The 18168-nt window shown below is 36.6% G+C and overlaps 1 protein-coding gene across 1 annotated transcript in view; it reads right to left on the bottom strand.

Moving 5' to 3' along the window:
- Positions 1-3587: 3587 nt before the first annotated feature.
- LOC129260775 (transmembrane protein 131-like) overlaps positions 3588-18168 on the bottom strand; it is a 45025-nt gene continuing 30444 nt past the window's right edge. The window contains exons 21-33 of the mRNA XM_054898742.2: positions 17926-18065; positions 17199-17394; positions 16333-16779; positions 15319-15871; positions 14568-14755; positions 13545-13684; positions 12625-12975; positions 11705-11849; positions 10884-10987; positions 10394-10483; positions 9847-9986; positions 9052-9225; positions 3588-7256 (exon numbers count right to left, since the gene is read on the bottom strand). Coding sequence (XP_054754717.2) covers positions 7149-7256; positions 9052-9225; positions 9847-9986; positions 10394-10483; positions 10884-10987; positions 11705-11849; positions 12625-12975; positions 13545-13684; positions 14568-14755; positions 15319-15871; positions 16333-16779; positions 17199-17394; positions 17926-18065 — 2776 coding nt within the window. The 3' untranslated portion in view covers positions 3588-7148. The remainder of the gene's footprint in view (positions 7257-9051; positions 9226-9846; positions 9987-10393; positions 10484-10883; positions 10988-11704; positions 11850-12624; positions 12976-13544; positions 13685-14567; positions 14756-15318; positions 15872-16332; positions 16780-17198; positions 17395-17925; positions 18066-18168) is intronic.

Below are 18168 nucleotides of genomic sequence, written 5' to 3'. Positions count from 1 at the left end.
GTCAATTTTTCAGTAACATCGGTAAATTTAGACTCCATTTTTGGAAGCCATCTTGGATTTTTGGACATACCTGACCACTGAATGTCCTTTTAACTCATCCAAATGAATGATTTGACCTTTCAAACCATGGTTTAGACACCAAAATCATATATATCAGGCAGATATCAAATGAACTATGTCCAATTGTAAGTAAAAACAGCCATTTTAGACTCAATTTTTGGAAGCCTTCCTGGATTTTCAGACATACTTGACCACTGACTGGCCTTTGAACTTGTCACAATTTATTACTTGACCATTTAAACCATTGAATAAAAACAAAAATTAAAGACATTAAAGTAAGTAATAGATTAATAGTGGATTTTAGACTTAAGCAGCCATTTTGGACGCCATCTTGGATTTTTAGGTACCCTAGTCTGCTTATTTTCACTCTAACCTGTATCATAAGATCTTTTACGCCTTTAAACCATGAAATATGCACCGAAATTTGATGTTTAGTGTGAATAATGAGTGAGTTATGTCCATTTTCTGTGAATGGCGGCCATTTTGGACGCTATCTTGGATTACGGAAAACCCCGCGGAGGATTTATGAGGACTTTTAGTATGTTATTCTAGTCATTTTTCTTGACCTATCCTGAAAAAATCAGCTTGTTACAAGAAATTTCCTTTCTTAAGCCTTTTTTGGCCTAATGCTCTTGGTGGTGTCTCGCAGTGTAGGTGAAGTTATTCATAGGTTAAAATCAATTTTACCTGAAATGATACTGATAACAATATAAAAGTATTGTTCTACCTTATTTGACATGTTGTAATGTTGCTTGGGGAAACACTTTCAAGTCTTATCTTGATAAACTGAGAGTATTTCAGAAAAGGGCAATACGACTTATAACAAATTATAATTATAGACATCCAAGTACTCCGTTATTTCTTCGTCTGAAAATGCTACCACTAAGTGAACTTGTGTCGTTCAATTCATGCCTCAAGAATGTACCTTACAAAATATTTCTTCAGAATTCACAAATACATAATTATAACACACGTCAAAAGGATCTTATTCGTCAGCCATTTGCGAGAACAAATGTCACTCTAACCTCCTTTCATATATCCTGTATTAAAGAGTGGAACAATTTACCTGTTGATAATAGTAAAACTCTTTTCATGTTCAAAAGATTATCCAAAACTTGCTATCTTGACAGATTATGATTATTTTCCTTCAATATCTATTTTTAGTTGATGTATTTGCATTTAAGTTGATGACCTACTCATTTAGTATGTGCATATGTGAGTGGATGTGGTTGTGTTTGTGTGTATAGATGTGTGTTTGTAATAGTTTTCCATTCTATTTTTTGCATCTTAACCTTATTATATATTTTTTCTCTCCTTTTGTATCTTGTAGATTTAGTATATCCTATGTTTTCTATTAATAATCATAAGTATTCCAGGGCCCTACTTCACAAGCTTTGCTTTTAAAGGGGTCCTAAAACCAATTCGTCTATGCTATAATCTAATTGATGAATGTTTATGTACTCATTTACGTTGTATGTATATCTATTTTTATTATGATGTGATGTTTTTTAATAAATAAACTTGAACTTTTCTGTTCCTCTCTTTCATCTTCTCTCCAATCGACTACCTCCCTACCTCTTCCATACCCGTCTGTCTCTCTCTACCTCTGTTTTTTCCACACCGTTTCTATATCTCCTCAAACCCGCCCTCTAGCTAATCCCTCATTCAGCCCACTGCCTACCTCTCACCTCCCTTTCTGTCCCTATTCTCCCCTACCCCTCTTTGTCTATCTCACCTTCTCTCTCTCTCCCACTTCCTTTCTTTCTCTCTCTCTCTTCATCTTCGTTTCTCAGTCTCCCCTCTCCATCATCTTACTCTATCCACTTCCATCTCTTCCTCTCTCTGTCCTCCCTTTCTGTCCCTATTCTCCCCCACCCCTCTTCGTCTATCTCACCTTCTCTCTCTCTCTCACTTCCTTTCTTTCTCTCTCTCTCTCTTCATCTTCGTTTCTCAGTCTCACCTCTCCATCATCTTACTCTATCCACTTCCATCTCTTCCTCTCTCTGTCCTCCCTTTCTGTCCCTATTCTCCCCCACCCCTCTTTGTCTATCTCACCTTCTCTCTCTCTCCCACTTCCTTTCTTTCTCTACCTCTCTTCATCTTCGTTTCTCAGTCTCCCCTCTCCATCATCTTACTCTATCCACTTCCATCTCTTCCTCTCTCTGTCCTCCCTTTCTGTCCCTATTCTCCCCCACCCCTCTTCGTCTATCTCACCTTCTCTCTCTCTCTCACTTTCTTTCTTTCTCTCTCTCTCTCTTCATCTTCGTTTCTCAGTCTCCCCTCTCCATCATCTTACTCTATCCACTTCCATCTCTTCCTCTACCCTCCCTTTTTGTCCCTATTCTCCCCCCATCCCTCTTTGTCTATCTCACCTTCTCTCTCTCCCGCTTCCTTTTTTCTCTACCTCTCTTCATCTTCGTTTCTCAGTCTCCCCTCTCCATCATCTTACTCTATCCACGTCCATCTCTTCCTCTCTCTGTCCCTATTCTCTCCCCCACCCCTCTTCGTCTATCTCACCTTCTCTCTCTCTCCCACTTCCTTTCTTTCTCTACCTCTCTTCATCTTCGTTTCTCAGTCTCCCCTCTCCATCATCTTACTCTATCCACTTCCATTTCTTCCTCTACCCTCCCTTTTTGTCCCTATTCTCCCCCCATCCCTCTTTGTCTATCTCACCTTCTCTCTCTCCCGCTTCCTTTCATTCTCTACCTCTCTTCATCTTCGTTTCTCAGTCTCCCCTCTCCATCATCTTACTCTATCCACTTCCATCTCTTCCTCTACCCTCCCTTTCTGTCCCTATTCTCCCCCATCCCTCTTTGTCTATCTCACCTTCTCTCTCTCTCCCACTTCCTTTCTTTCTCTACCTCTCTTCATCTTCGTTTCTCAGTCTCCCCTCTCCATCATCTTACTCTATCCACTTCCATCTCTTCCTCTCTCTGTCCCTATTCTCTCCCCCACCCCTCTTCGTCTATCTCACCTTCTCTCTCTCTCCCACTTCCTTTCATTCTCTACCTCTCTTCATCTTCGTTTCTCAGTCTCCCCTCTCCATCATCTTACTCTATCCACTTCCATCTCTTCCTCTACCCTCCCTTTCTGTCCCTATTCTCCCCCATCCCTCTTTGTCTATCTCACCTTCTTTCTCTCCCGCTTCCTTTTTTCTCTACCTCTTCGTTTCTCAAAGTCTCACTCCCCACCATCATACTCTTTCCACCTCCGCCTCTTCATCTCTCTCCCCCTTCCACTTTCCTCCCTTTATCACCCATCACTCTTCAACTAACCCCCTTCCTCCACTCTCTTGTCTCATCTCATTTTGATAATCTCTTATCTCCCTTCTCTAACCTCTGTTTCTTCAAATTTTCCTTTCTTTCTCCCAAATATACATTTTCTCTTAATTTTCTTAGCTAATATTACTAAGTCATAAAGATCTACATAAATTGGTTGCTGGGTAAATTTCTATTTTGTTTACATACATTTTTTTCTTCAATGTACTAAATATATTAGAAACAAACAGCCTATTTTTTATAAGTTTGTAGTTTTATTGAACGAGAGATAAAGATAGAAAGAGATCTCGTTTTTCAATAACAGAGATGCTTAAAAACTCACTCATGGGAAACGACTTTGAAATAACCTTCACAAGTCGTAAGCCCACCAACCAGGTACTTAGATACCTCACATAGCTTCTTTTTCTTTTCGTTGACAGCAAAAGATTCTTTATAATCATTTCAATCGTTTTTTTTTTCCACCTGATGTTGAACGTATTTGAAGTGATTACTTTGACTTGGCAAAGCTAGTTTGCATAGGATACAATATTTGAAACCTTCCCGAATAGATGAATAGGATGATGTTCTTTTTACATCAAGTATTCAAATTCAAGACTGCAGAGTTAAGAGATTCCCTCTCCCATTCATTCATGGGGGGAACTGCTCAGAGTCAGCATGAAAATAGAGGCAGAGTCCACCAACTTTTGACTTTTTAAATACACAGCAAAAAATACCCCGCTTCCTCATTTGTCATATACACGATTACGAACCTTACTTTATAGAGGAAACTTTTAGAGCAGGAAGATTAAAAGTCTTTCGTTTAGAGAATCCAAACTACTTCAAGTGCTAAAATTACAAAAAAGTGTCATTCTTCTCCATCCGATGTCACAAACATTATCTGTCATATCAATTTTGGCTACGTCTACATCCGTCTCATAGAGATGGATTAGGTTAATACACACTTCTCTTGATGATTCTCCCTCATGCTTCTTTAAGCCGATTAATGCTCCTTAGTATACAAACAAACACTAAACACAGGCTAGATTTTGGGTACATCATGGCCATAACTCAAAAACCTTCTAAAAGCAATAACATCACATGAAAATTGCTTCACCCTCATCATCTTCAACCTCGGTCATCATAGAACAAGCATTATGGAACAGTGCAGGAAGCAAATACATCTCAAAGCAAGTAATAACAGTTATCAAATTTAAATAAAAAATAAAAATTTCAGCAAGTACATACAAATATGGACCAAATATAACAAGCCTTTTGACCATAATTAGTCGCTTGTTTAACAAAGGCTTTCTTATCCTCAGAATTGCACCAGTCAAACGTTATTACTTATTGTCATGTCCAATAAGCTCTTACACCATGTTTAAACAAAGTTTTCTTCAAATCTTAAACATCTACCATCTAAATATGTTTAAGGTTGATATCTGTTTGAACTATACATCAATAACCCATGACAGCATAATTAGGGGATATGCAAATAAATACTGAATAAAATAAAATGAAACTTAAGTTTATCAGCCTTTTAGATGTTGATCATCATTTGATAAATCCATTCTGGTCACAGCATATGTATATTCTCTTATTTCCAAACCTTCTTTTACAAAAAACAAAAATATAAATAAGAGGATCACTGAAAAATAAATGGATTTCTTTGAAATATTAAACATTTCATCACAGCGTAATATTTTGCCTTGGGCAATGCAATTTAAACTAAACTAAAAAAAAAGAAGCATATTTTTGAAAATTGTGTAAACTTGGGATATTATATATTCTACGCAACAATAATAACCAACAACAAACAAAAAGACTCGGGGTGCTTTAATTAAGCTTCTTGGGTACAAAAAGTCTGCATTTGTGTCCCTATTTAAGTGCATCCAAGAACAAATTTATTTTCATATTATATTACCATGTATGCTTGGGAAAATATTCTCATGCCTTTTGTAAATATTGTATGCAAATAAAAAGGGACTACAATAAAACAAGTCCTTGATAATAATATCAAACAAACAGAAGCATTTATAATGCTAATTAATTACACATGTGTATCACTAAATTGTGAAATTTCTCGAAATTGTCCGTATTTTCTTCTTATCCATTCAGGTTTCATCTTTAAAATAGAAAAAAATAATACTTGATCTTTCGCCATAGCACAATAGGGATAGTATAAACAACTGCACTTTTTAAATAATCAAATGTCTTTCAATATAAAGATATATGTGAATATGACAATCTAATTTAGATTGAAAAGGATCTCCATTAGTAATCATTGTCATGGAAATTTACTTGGAATACTTCAAAGAAATGGAAAATAATCTGAAATATAGTTTGGTATGATTCCAGTCAGATGAAATCCAATAAATACATCGAAGAAAAGACTTGTACGTTAAACACTGAATAGTGCTTATAATTATCTAGCATAACAGAACTTAAAACACACATAGGTACTGCATGTTTCCAATTAATAATCTTGCATTTTACAAAAAGCAATATATATAACTTACGAATTAGTCTCTTCTATTTCCTTATAGTCCACATATTGGCATATTAAATAAACAGTAAGATTTGTTAGCACAAATAACTCAAATATTGGTGTTCACTTCCTCTCCAGATAATCATTGTTCCAATTATGCATTAATATTCCTTTCCATCCATATCTAAAAGATTCATGTTTATACTTATAAAGTTGTTTTTTGGTTACAGCGGTAATTTTTTATTTGCAAAGTTGTATGTACTATTTACTCATATTGGATGTTTGAATTAAATTCTTATTATGTGTATATATTTATATTCAACCCTAATAAGCCAAGGGGGGTGGGGGTCCTGATGTTTCACATGATATCTTTGCCGTACAAAGAGTGAACACTGTTTCATTACAACAGCTCTCAGTCCTTAATGCTTTAAAACCAAATTCTCAGGCATGAATTTCTGAAGGTATGCAACATTGGACTATAACTATAAAACTATGCAATTTCTATATGAATGAATGTCTGATTTTAAAGGTTTTCAAGGTAACTGTCAAAAAGGTTGATGTACATGCCTATTTTTGTCAAAACTGTGGGGGGGGGGATTCGATCTGCCCCTGGCTCTTTTAGGGTTAATAAATATATTAACACTGAATTATTCATGTTGTTCTTGCTATTTTGTTATTCCTTAATTCATTTATTAGAATCATATCGCCAATTCTCGAGTGTAAAATTAGGATGCTTGATCTGTACGTTGTCATTTACCATGTATACAATGTTATGCATCAATTGAAAAAGTGATAAAGTGATTAAAACCAGTTATCAGAGTACTGAGTTTTCATTACAAATTTACTTCACAAACTGCTGTCACCGCCATTTTTTTACATTATCTAATACTAGTACCGTAATTCGGTATTATATATCTTGCCCAAGTTTAAAATTATCATGTATATCAAAGCCATTCTTTACTTTGTGTTAATCGCGAATGGTAGCATAGAATCAATGATCAAAAACAAGAGTCCTGTTTCATAAAACTTACAATCAATTACATGTTAAAAGCTACTCAAATTGTGCTCTTTCATTGGCTAGGAGCATGTTTTGAGCACTTATCATTGATAAGTTTAATGAAAGAGGGCCCATGTTAACCCCATCCAACCACCTTACCTCCTCACTACAAATAAATAAGATTAAAAAGATAAATCATCTAACTCTGTACAATAATTTAAAACACTATGAGATGTACTTGCTTCACAATTTTTTGTGCGGGGGGGGGGGGGGGGGGGGTGAAAACACAAGTTGAGATGAGAGAAATGCTTGTCTATGATGAAACGATGGTTGAATGATTTCTTTCTCTCTATTTGTTGTTATCCATATCTGGGTTAGCCCAGGGGTTGGGACCTCCGCTACCATGGGAAGGACCCCAGATGCTGCTGCGAAATGGGTCAAAAGCTCGTGGAGTTGCCTGGACAGAAGATAAAACAAAACATAATTTTAATTGTTACATTCTCAGTAAATTTTCACAATATGTTCATACAATCTGATTGTTTAACTGCATTTATAAACATTTATTATTAAGTGGTTTTCTTGAAGTATTACACCACACTGTTCAGGAATGCCAGTTGTCATTAATCCCACAGATTATTTTAGTAACTGCAGTGATTTTTTTTTAAAACCACTATAATTTAGCTTTGAAATGAGAAGAAAAATGACAAGTGAGTTGAAATAATATGCAACATTCATAAAGTGTTTTATACAATATTTCTCAGGGCTGCATACTATTACACCAGCTTTAGCAAGGTTACTCTGATCAGCACTTGAGTATTCAAGGAATTACTTCCTACCCCCACTAGGCCTGGAACGAATGTCAATTTTACCATTCGGTTATTTCCTGAAAAAACAATCGAATCATTCGATTGTTCGTCGCGAAGATTGTCTTCTAAGCCAATAGTTGACCTAATTATGAAGACCTCCCAAACAGGGTTTCAATAACATCTAGGGTGGAGTATTATATGTTCCTTATAAATGAAAGTAAGCCCCTTCTCTTTGATTTCTATTTCAAAAGAAACTATATGGAATGAGATAAAAACTATCATTTTATTGTTCCAATGAAAAATCTTTCCTAAATCAATGCTTGTATTATGCATCCCTCCAAGTGCATATGAATGAATCAGCCTACAGTCTTAGGTCCAATTTAAGTCTCTGTAAACAACTAATTCATGAAGTATTCTTTGAGACAGACACGCACGTGGTACCTTTTACTTATTGAAAAATTTCATCCATTGCCCACACCATGCCCCAACCCCCACCTGTGGCACTGCCCATGATGTTAAAAATATTTTCCATTTGAAGTACCTCGCAAAATTACAATTTTTTTTTCATTTGAACCTATAACTGGGTCTATTTTGGGAGACTAGCTACATTTACATGTCTATAATTAGGTGATGGCGAGTGTTGGAATGTTGTTTTGATTGTGTGACTGGGGGAGGGGCTGGGGCTAAAAGGAGATTGCATTGTTTTGAAACATGAAAAGAATTCTTGTTTCCACCCTATCTTTCTCTCTCACATACACACACACCCACACACAGAGATTGGGAGGGGTCAATTTGTTTCTGAAGTCACGACTTTATGTGGCTTCTTCTTTGTCTCCCAAAAGTTTCATTGGCCATCGATTGTCCAATCACATATCGGCTCAAGTCAGCTACATGTAGTTGTGTGTGCGTGTGTGTACTTTCTGTTTTTTAAGCACACAGACATGCAACCATAGAGTTATATACACCTATGCATACAACATACATTGTGTATTGAGGGCATGCAAGGCCGGGTGGGATTAAAATTTTCGGACCTCTTTCAGGTTGGTGTTCAACAGTGAATGTGATACAATCATTGTTTATTTTGGACAAATTACATCGGTAACATCATTTTAAAATCTGTATCAAGTAGTTAAAAGCAATTGTTGACATTTTCATCTTGTCTTTTTGTTACTATAACTTGAGTATTCGAGTTATCCAAAGTGGCTAATCGGGGTCTGCCGAACTTTTGAACAGTGTAAATTTTGCTAAGCGATTAGCGATCGGCGGCAAGCCATTCGATCAATCGATGTTTACTCCCAGGCCTACCCGCTACCCTTTTACTAGTATTCCCAGTTTCTTGATTCAAAGTCTATTTGAACATGTCTTGGTAAATGAAAAGAATTCACATCACTTTACATCACACAGAACTCTGACTAATGTAAGTCCACCCAATGGAAGGTCACTTACCTCAGGGTCAGTTGCGTTGTGTGGACCACTAGTATCAAGCAGGGAGCTGTTATTGTCCGATGAGCTACTCCAGATAGAGTTATCAAAGAGACTTGTACTCCCTCCAGACCAGGTATTCTCTCCTCCACCCAACGGGCTTGGACTAGACCACAACCCAGGAGACTGGTAGAAGTTCTGAGAGGACAGATAGATAGGAGATGGAGGGGGATAAGAAGAGATGAGAAATATAGAGGAAGATGAACAAGAGCATATGACAATGAGAGAAAAGTGATGAAGACACAACAAGAGAAAGAAATAATTTAGATATTGATGGAGAGAGTGAGAAATGAATTGATTGTTAGAACTTCTATGCAATTACAATAAAGATCATTTATTTAATTATTGAACTCTCTTAACTGTTAACGACCATGACCTTGTGACCCTAAAATGTAATATCATAGTCCCGCCAATATGCATACATGAATCAGGTTTAAAGTTGATCCCTCCAAAAGTTATTTGGTTATGAGAACAAGATATTTGTATTTATATAATATCTATATAATGACCTCTAGGACCTTTGACCATGATGCCCCCCCCCCAAAAAAAAAAAAAAACATATCAGAATATTGTCACTCCTGTATGCATGCTTGAACCAAGTTGTAGTAGATCAAATGGATAGTTTTTTTGCACAAAGAAAAGGGGATAAATGGACGATTGATCGGAAAACATAATGCCTCTGGTTGGTGGAGGCATCAAACTCACACCAAGACAAACAGATGAATATCCTGATCCCAAAGCAATATTTTGTGTACATACCTGTTGAGAGAATCCTGGTGAAGATGTATTGGTAGACCAGGTGGCTGTGTTGGATGTTGATGGACTAGATTCCCACATGCTACTAGAAGTAGGAGCACGACTTACACCAAAACCCAACCAGTCACCTAAACCTCCTGATCCTAAACAAATTAAAGCATCAGAAAATACGATGTTAACAACATAGTAAAAAACATCAATTTCATCTTTTGTTTGTATATCTAAAAAGGATAAGTGAGGAAATGTCACTATCAGCTTGCTTATTGCATAGTCATAACGTCAAGCATAGAATTGTCTCACCAAAATAATGCAGAAATTTAAAATATCATAACTTTGTTATTCCTTATCATATTTTGATCCACTTGTCCCGATTAACTTTATATGTTCAAATCCATGAAAAAAAAACCTGTAGCACCCCTTTTATGATAGTGTCAGCTTCATGGTAAGGTTGGGTTAATGAGCAGTGTTTTCAATGGGAGCAGTTATCATTAGAACACATGTAATAATAGAATGGAAGATGTGAGAAATGGGCTTGGAAACAGAAGAATACCTTGACCTGATGTAGGTGGTGGTAGTCCAGGTGGTGCACTTAGAGGAGATGGTGTTGGGTTATCCCACATGGATGCTGCACCCAATGCATCTAAAAATATATCACAAATATATTCAACATCATTACAATCTTTTCATCAATTCTACTTTTGTTTTCAAAGCACTGGAAAATCTACTTTGAAATTTTCAGATATGCACTGCTGCATCACTCCCTTCAAGAAAGACCTAATTGTTTCTAATTTATTTCTACATGATATCCATGCAACACATTAACCTAAATTTTTGACAATGGGAGAATTTCCCCAAGAAATTACATACATATTAAACTGATAGTGATATGACAGGAGTATTTTTTAACTAATTGTAAATGAGTATAAAAAGGAGAATAACACCCGAAAGCCAAATATAAATGCAAGATACAATACAATGAATTAATATCACTCTTACAGAATATAGCAGTTTTAATAATTACAAAGGATGAATGGTCTCACCTCCTACAAAGTTGAACTGAGATGAGGTCGGTATCTTCTTGTTCTTCTTACCAAGTCCTGAGCCCTGGTCAAGTTTGTTAGCAGAAGAGCCAAAAAAACTTGGACTAGAATGGAGAAAATAGAGATAATGAAACACATGGTATTACTTTCAAACATCTCAATTAATAGTCATAGTTGTTGTTCAAGCTGAAATGGCATTTTCTTTTAAAACTATGATTTTTTTCACTAAAACATTGTCTGTAACAAATCAACACCCCCCCCCCCCCCCCCAGTTTTCCCCACAAGTCAAGTAAATCATATACATAATAAAATTCTTTATAAGAAATCAGAGAAGTTAATACAGCTCAGGATCACTTATCAAGCCATCTACATCGCAGATGGAAAGAGCACAGGACTAAAGTGATAAGATCAAGTTGTTTTATATCGGGGCAACACACTGACATTCTTTGTAGAAGATGATTTAAGTCCTCCAGAATTGATGGAGATTCATAAATCCAACAAGAATTTATCTTGCATGAAATGTTCTGTCTACAAACCTGTTGGCGACTGAATGACTTTGCTATAACTCATGTTTTCCATAGAAACCTGGGGAGTGTTTTATCAACATTTTCATCTGATATGTCAAATCTGACAACTTCTCTTGATTTTGATTGGCTGAGATTACTGTTACTAAGGTAATTGATAAATGATAAACAAGACTTGTAAAATACAACATGTGCATGCTCAGTCTCCAACATGTTAACCACTAAATAATGTGATTCCAATGAATCTTTCACAGTAATCATCCTATTCTCATGGCCAAAGGATAAAGCAGTATTTACCTTGCAGGGCCAGCTGATGAACTGGTGTCCGAACTGCTACCACTTGCTTCTACCTGTCCAGTCTGTGACCATGATGGTGGTTGTTTGACAGTGGCTCCAGCAGAACGTGGCTTGCTGCTCTTACTCTGTTTCGTTCCGATGGTTCCTGTAGAGTATTAATGTTTAGTATGATCGCGCATTATAATTAGAACCTATTGAATCTTGTTTTAAATACACATGACTCTCAGGACATTATTACTTCATTTAATCTTGGATTTGATTGCTAACAGATTGCTAATACATGGTGTGAAATTTTATAAGTTTCTAGATGACATACAGAGATTTACACTGAAACATAATGTCACACCACATCCATACCCCCTCCTTTCAAGATCAAAATTTGAAATGTTCTTTCTGAAAACTGTCCTCATCTATCTGGCTGAATGGCAGTGACCTGAATAATTGCATCAACTTTTAGCAAGCAGAAGACTTGTAAATCCCATATACCTGTGATTTGTCTTGCATGTTGTATGAATATAAGAAAACGTCCCTATTTTAACTGGGCTATTTCAGAGCAGAATATTCTGGAGGGAGGGGGTCATTTAACCTCCCTTCAGATCTCGGCCACTGATTGCATATAATTTGTATGTGCAGAGCCAGATGTAAACTACAAGACTGTATATTAAAAAAAAAATGAATTGTTTATATTTTTCAATTAATTTATTTATGCAAATTAGCATATCAACTTTGCTCTAAATGTGTGTGTGTGTTTTTTAATGTTTTTGCCTTTAACTCACTTTATACAGCTGGTAGAATGCTAATTGCTGTTGAAATATCAATTTTTATATTTCAAATACATGTCAAGCATTGGTATACAACAAATGAACAGTCTTGGACTTGGGCCATTCATATATTTATTTATATATAAGAGCTAGGCTTACCTGGATGAGTATTCTTCTTATCATTGACAGTACTGAAAGCAGACTTCTCCTCTGGTGCTGATAGTTGCTTGGTGAGTTTAGACTTGCTGCTACCCTTACTTCCCTTAGATCCTTCACCCTGAGCTGCACCAGACACTGCACTGCTGTAGCTGGTAGGTCTAGCAATCAGACCAGCACCAGCAGAGTTAGGACGTGATGATGACCCGATCGGTTGCTGCGTCTGGGCTGTTGGGCGTTGATGATCAGGACCTGATGGGATAGGTTTAGCTTGATCCCACAGAGGTAAGGGTGAGTCTTTGTCAGGCTCGCTGCTTGTAGTACTCGTTGCGTCACTGTCCATTGGCTTGGAGGCTGCAGTCACCAATCAAAGAAAGATCAAGATAAATAATTTCATCAATTATGCTCTCCTACGTACAATGAAAAAAGAACTCTCACTAATGCACATTTAGTGCTTGTTTTACAGAGAAGAATTTTCCAACATAAGACCATTTTCCTTCCACATATATTCAAATGTAAGTGTCAACATCCTGTAGATATAAAACATACAAATACACTCGGATTGGTATCAATAAATAATATGCACATATAAATGTCTAATAGAGACACAGTAACACTGTTTCCAAACCTGCCGGAAAACATGAAACTCCTGTGCCTTCAGCCAGAAAGCTTGAAAACGACAGAATAAAGTGCCCTTGAAATATTTTCAAAGCCGATCTGTCTTGTCTTCGAACGTTTATAGGAGGCTCGCAAGTTTTTTAAAGCCTCTGCTTGCCTTCTGCCAGACCAAGCTGACAAGCTGTCACAATATCACTAGGTAGAGTGTATTAAAATACAGCTGCACTACTGGTATTCAATGAAATTCTCATTAAATGATACTCTCCTTAAAACTGAATTTCATAGAAACCCAAGAAACCACTTACTCTTTGGAACCTTAATAGTTTTCTTGGTTGCTTTGGCTGCGACCTTTGCTGCAATGGAGTGCGGCGAGGTTGGCTCTTTGTCAAAGTTATCTTGCCGACGCCCTGCCTCCAAAGCTGTTGTGTAAGGTAGTTCAAGTGTGCTGAAATATGACATGACAAGAAACATTATAATTCATGTATAAACTTCAATCAGGTATCATGCTCAAATCCTCATCGAACAGTGTACATTCATATTGCAAGATTTTCAAACATGAGATAATTAATCAATCGAGCAGAAATTAATAAAGAAGATCCTTCTGTCAATCTTCTTAAACTTATTCCTGGCAAGCACGGTACACTTAACAAAGTTGTGAAATTGTAGCTGACAACTCTCTCATTAATGAGAACATCAAAAGCTCAACATTTATAAGATTCAATTTTCATTGCATTTCTTGATCCATTGGTTCAGTATGAAGTGTACAGTTTAGTCAGAATTACCCATTGCCAAGCCTCCTACTTATATGACTAGAATAAATCTATAAGTTATTAAGACAATGCATAATCATTGCTATGACTTGTGACTCATAAATCTGATCAGATCACTGTCACTCTAATATGCATACATAAGCCAAAGTTAAACTCTAATCCATCAAACAATTTGTAACTATCACAAGAACAAAATAAATGTTCAAGTACATGATAACCTCCAAGACCTTTGGCCTCAATACCCCCACCTTAATCAGATCAATCAGATTCTCCAAAGTGAACTCAGTCACATGTACTTTTCTGTATTTTCAAAAGCGCTTAGTGACATAATTACATTATGTGATATGTGCTATATAAGAACTGACCTGCTATTGTCATTGTCCCTACTACATGGATACTTGAACCAAGTTTAATGATGTTCTTTCAAGTCTTCAAATCATTGCAAGAATGGAAAACACAAAGGACAAGGAAAAAATGCCTCAGGCAACCACTTTTGTGGGTAGAAAGCATGTAAATAAAAATGCCTGGCTATTTCGATGGTCAATATACTCAACTTACCTTGGTCGGCAGACATCCCCATGAAAATTTGATTTGGAGTTGCCCTTAGAAGATCCCTTGCGGGTTTTCCCCTTTGATTTGACGTTCTTGAATCTTTGAGCAGCTAAACGTTGACCTTCAGCCTCAAGATCGTCAGCAGGGATATTAGACACTCCTGATTCACTAAGGCTAGCATCGTCATCTACATACTGTAATCAGAGATACACCAAAAACAATTTTGAAAGATTTGGAAGATGATGTGAGAATGAAATATGAATTATATTTCTTTTGCTAAGTATTTGGGTCGATAGAAAATTAGTAATTGCCAAAACTACATGATAATTGAAAATGAAAATGGGTAAATATATGTACAGCTTTACTACAAGATAGCTTTCAACATGTCATTAAAATGAATTTTCACTAAAACTTGCTCTACTTTACTGCTCTTTTCTAAAAGCTACACAAAGACTTAGGATTAGATGGTCTACCATTCACCCATTATATTTTTATTGATACAGTTGTTGTCTGGGCAACTCCATAAAATAATATACTATTTTGTATGATGGACCACCATTTATTTTCCATTTCTTACTTCACTTCACGAATTTCTCCAGCAATGATTCAAGAGCATCATAACATTTTTCATATATTGCTAAACTAGAAAACAGAGACATACCACTTCAGAAAGGTCCTACATATAGGTGTGTGGATGTACATAATTTAAGGAATTGCCCATCTGTACATCGATAACAAGCAAATTAATGTTACTCACTTGTTTGCTGCTTCTTTCTGAATATTCTGACTCTGCATTAGATTCTTCTGTTGTCGTTGATGAAATATCGTCGTCTTTAACATCTTGTCTTTCCGTATCATCACCTCTTCCTCCAACCTTCCCTCTCATTCTTGAGTTATGTAGTTGGTAAGATGATTCGTAATCTCCTGCATGGTTCACGTGATTCTCATCTATCATTTCGCTAGATAAGACTCTACCATTGCTATAATCACTATTTTTACCTCCTGACGCTGATTCTAAGTTATTTTCATAATCAGGTAGGATACCTCTCTTGCTCCGAGAACCCTTGCGATCTTGCAGCGAGTATGCTGGTTGACCAGAGGACGCTCTGTTTATAACTTTTGGAGCCGACGAGGCCGTAGTACTGCTTAAATTGTTGACTTGGATTTTTTCCCGGTCAATAGAGCCCCGACTCTCTGCCTGCCGTGTATTGTTGGCTACCGAATTAGAAGCAGAACGAGACTTTGATCCCGATCTGCTCCCGGAAAATATGTTCAGTTTTTCACCTAACGAAGACAGTAGACTCGTTGCTCTGTAAATAGAACAAAATCACAATTAGGATATTCAGTATTAGCCGTTTTCTTCTTAAACACATAAATTTTCAAATAACAAAATTTGATAATAAGGAGAACAACCTGGAATCTATTTGTGTGAAACAATATCAAGAACCTGGTAAAGTCATGAAATAAGATGAAAATTTACACAACAGATATGCCGCCAAGCCATGGATATATCTTAATTCAATGGTTACTTCATGCAAAATATCATTTGATAAATTTAATATAACTTCAACTATTCTAATTTAATCCTCAATGCAAACTAAGGTTATTCTTGAAATCTGAAAGCTTGACAGAGCCTTGCATGAAATAGCATCATGTCATGTAGGTATACAGGATTCTTGTAGTGCATTTGTTTATAAAATATCCATGATAACACTAAATGACTATTCACGTTTTCTTCCTTTTTTTAAACCCAAACACACCAATCTCTCACCTTGATTTTGTTTTGTTTGTTGCTGTTGTATTTGCACCCCCTCCACCTCCTCCTCCACCACCATTTCCTTGCAAACCAACAGACCCTCCTCTATCCCGCGGGAGAGGTTTCAATCCTGCAATATTCCTCAGATCAAACGGTTTAATAGAATCAATCTCATCTTGATCAGCCTCGGAGAGTTTAGCTTTGGTGGTCACGCTAGGTTCCAGGTACCTAACCATCTCAAGATAGGACACTGCTACTATGACCAGGAATAGAAGAGCCATTAGACACACTGATAAGAGATGGAGGGGGATTTCCCAATGAGGTCGTGGTAAGGCAGCTGTGCATGGAGCTAACATGTTTGGTGGTAGAGTGGCTATGAGTGTGAAGGATAGCGTCTCACCAGTGAAGGCCACCACCTCTAGCTCGCGGGTCACTCGGTTTAGAGTGAAGTCAGGAGTGAACCTGTGGGGTAAAAACGATGAGGATGAATGAATGTTGAACATGCACACTCTGTATTGAAGAGGAAAATTATTCATTGTACAAATGAAAAAAAAAAAATCATGTTTATACTCTAGTGAAAAATGAAGGAAACAAATAGTACAATGTTTGATGGTAAAAAAATTGAAGATAGCAAATAACAAACACAATTGGTAGTGAGGAAGTGAGAAATACAAACCCAACAATATTTGAAATTTTTACCCTCCCCAACCCTTCCACAAATTACACAGCCTCTTCTTTGTTTTTTCCTCCATATATCTATTTTCTGTTTAATGCTATCCATGTTTCTTACATGGCCTTTCGAATCACCCCCTCAGCATTTACCGGAACTTTTCTAGTCCCATCGTCTTTTATCAATGAAATATGAAAATGAGATGACTTACGCTATATCCAATCGCCTTGTTTCATTTGGTAGTATCTCTACCGGTCTACATTGTAACACTCTGAACCCATATCCCTCACACAGTCTACCGTTGATGAGGAAGGTATCTATGGATAATGGTAACTGTCCAGTGTTCTTCATGTTAAATGTTCTCTTCACTGTGAAGTTGGGTGGACTCCTTGCTTTGGGTGATGTTTCTGAAAGATAAAATGAAAGAATTAGTATCAAGGAAAATGATTGATATATATAGTGCTACTCAATGCTTATGCTCCATTGCTCTGAATGAACCTGGTTTTAAAAAGCATGGTTGACTACATTTCATATTATTTCATTATTAATTGATTCTGTTCAGAAATGTACAAGTACATAAAATATGTATTGTTTCAAGACAGATATTGCCCGAGCTCCAAGATAAAGCAAAGCATGAGAACTAGTTTCACAGGTAACGAGTACAGGTAATTACTCTAACGCCCATGCCAAATGATATGTTGTATATGATAGTGATGTGGGTCCTTGATATTAATAAACCATATCATCTCAACACCAAGACTGGTCAATAGAACATGTCATAAGTACCAGTCACTAGCATATCTTCTTGTTAGCTAAAATAAATAATTGGTCAAATGATAGATTTCAGCCAATCATTTGATAAGAATCCAAATCGCCATTTTATAATTCTCAATATACAGCATATCAGAGGTCGGATGATGATGGACAAGAATACTTACTATTGCAGTCGACGAGATGGCTACTTTTAAGTTCAAAGAGTAGATTGCTGTTGACACCAGGTCGTTTGTTATTGAGTCTAAGCTCTCCTGACCCTCCTTGACCTTGTACTACCACTGCATCTAACACTGTCAGGTTGTTCCTGATAAAACAAAAGAAACATTAATTCAGAACAGATGTTGTTAATTGGCATTATAAATACAGTGAGAATACTTTTTAGCTTCATTCTGAATGAAGATCTCATT

The sequence above is a fragment of the Lytechinus pictus genome, unplaced genomic scaffold (assembly GCF_037042905.1).
Source record: "Lytechinus pictus isolate F3 Inbred unplaced genomic scaffold, Lp3.0 scaffold_19, whole genome shotgun sequence".
In the NCBI taxonomy this organism is placed as follows: Eukaryota; Metazoa; Echinodermata; class Echinoidea; order Temnopleuroida; family Toxopneustidae; genus Lytechinus; species Lytechinus pictus.
The sequence above is the reverse complement of the archived record's forward strand: the minus strand, read 5'-3'. Positions and strand labels throughout refer to the sequence as shown.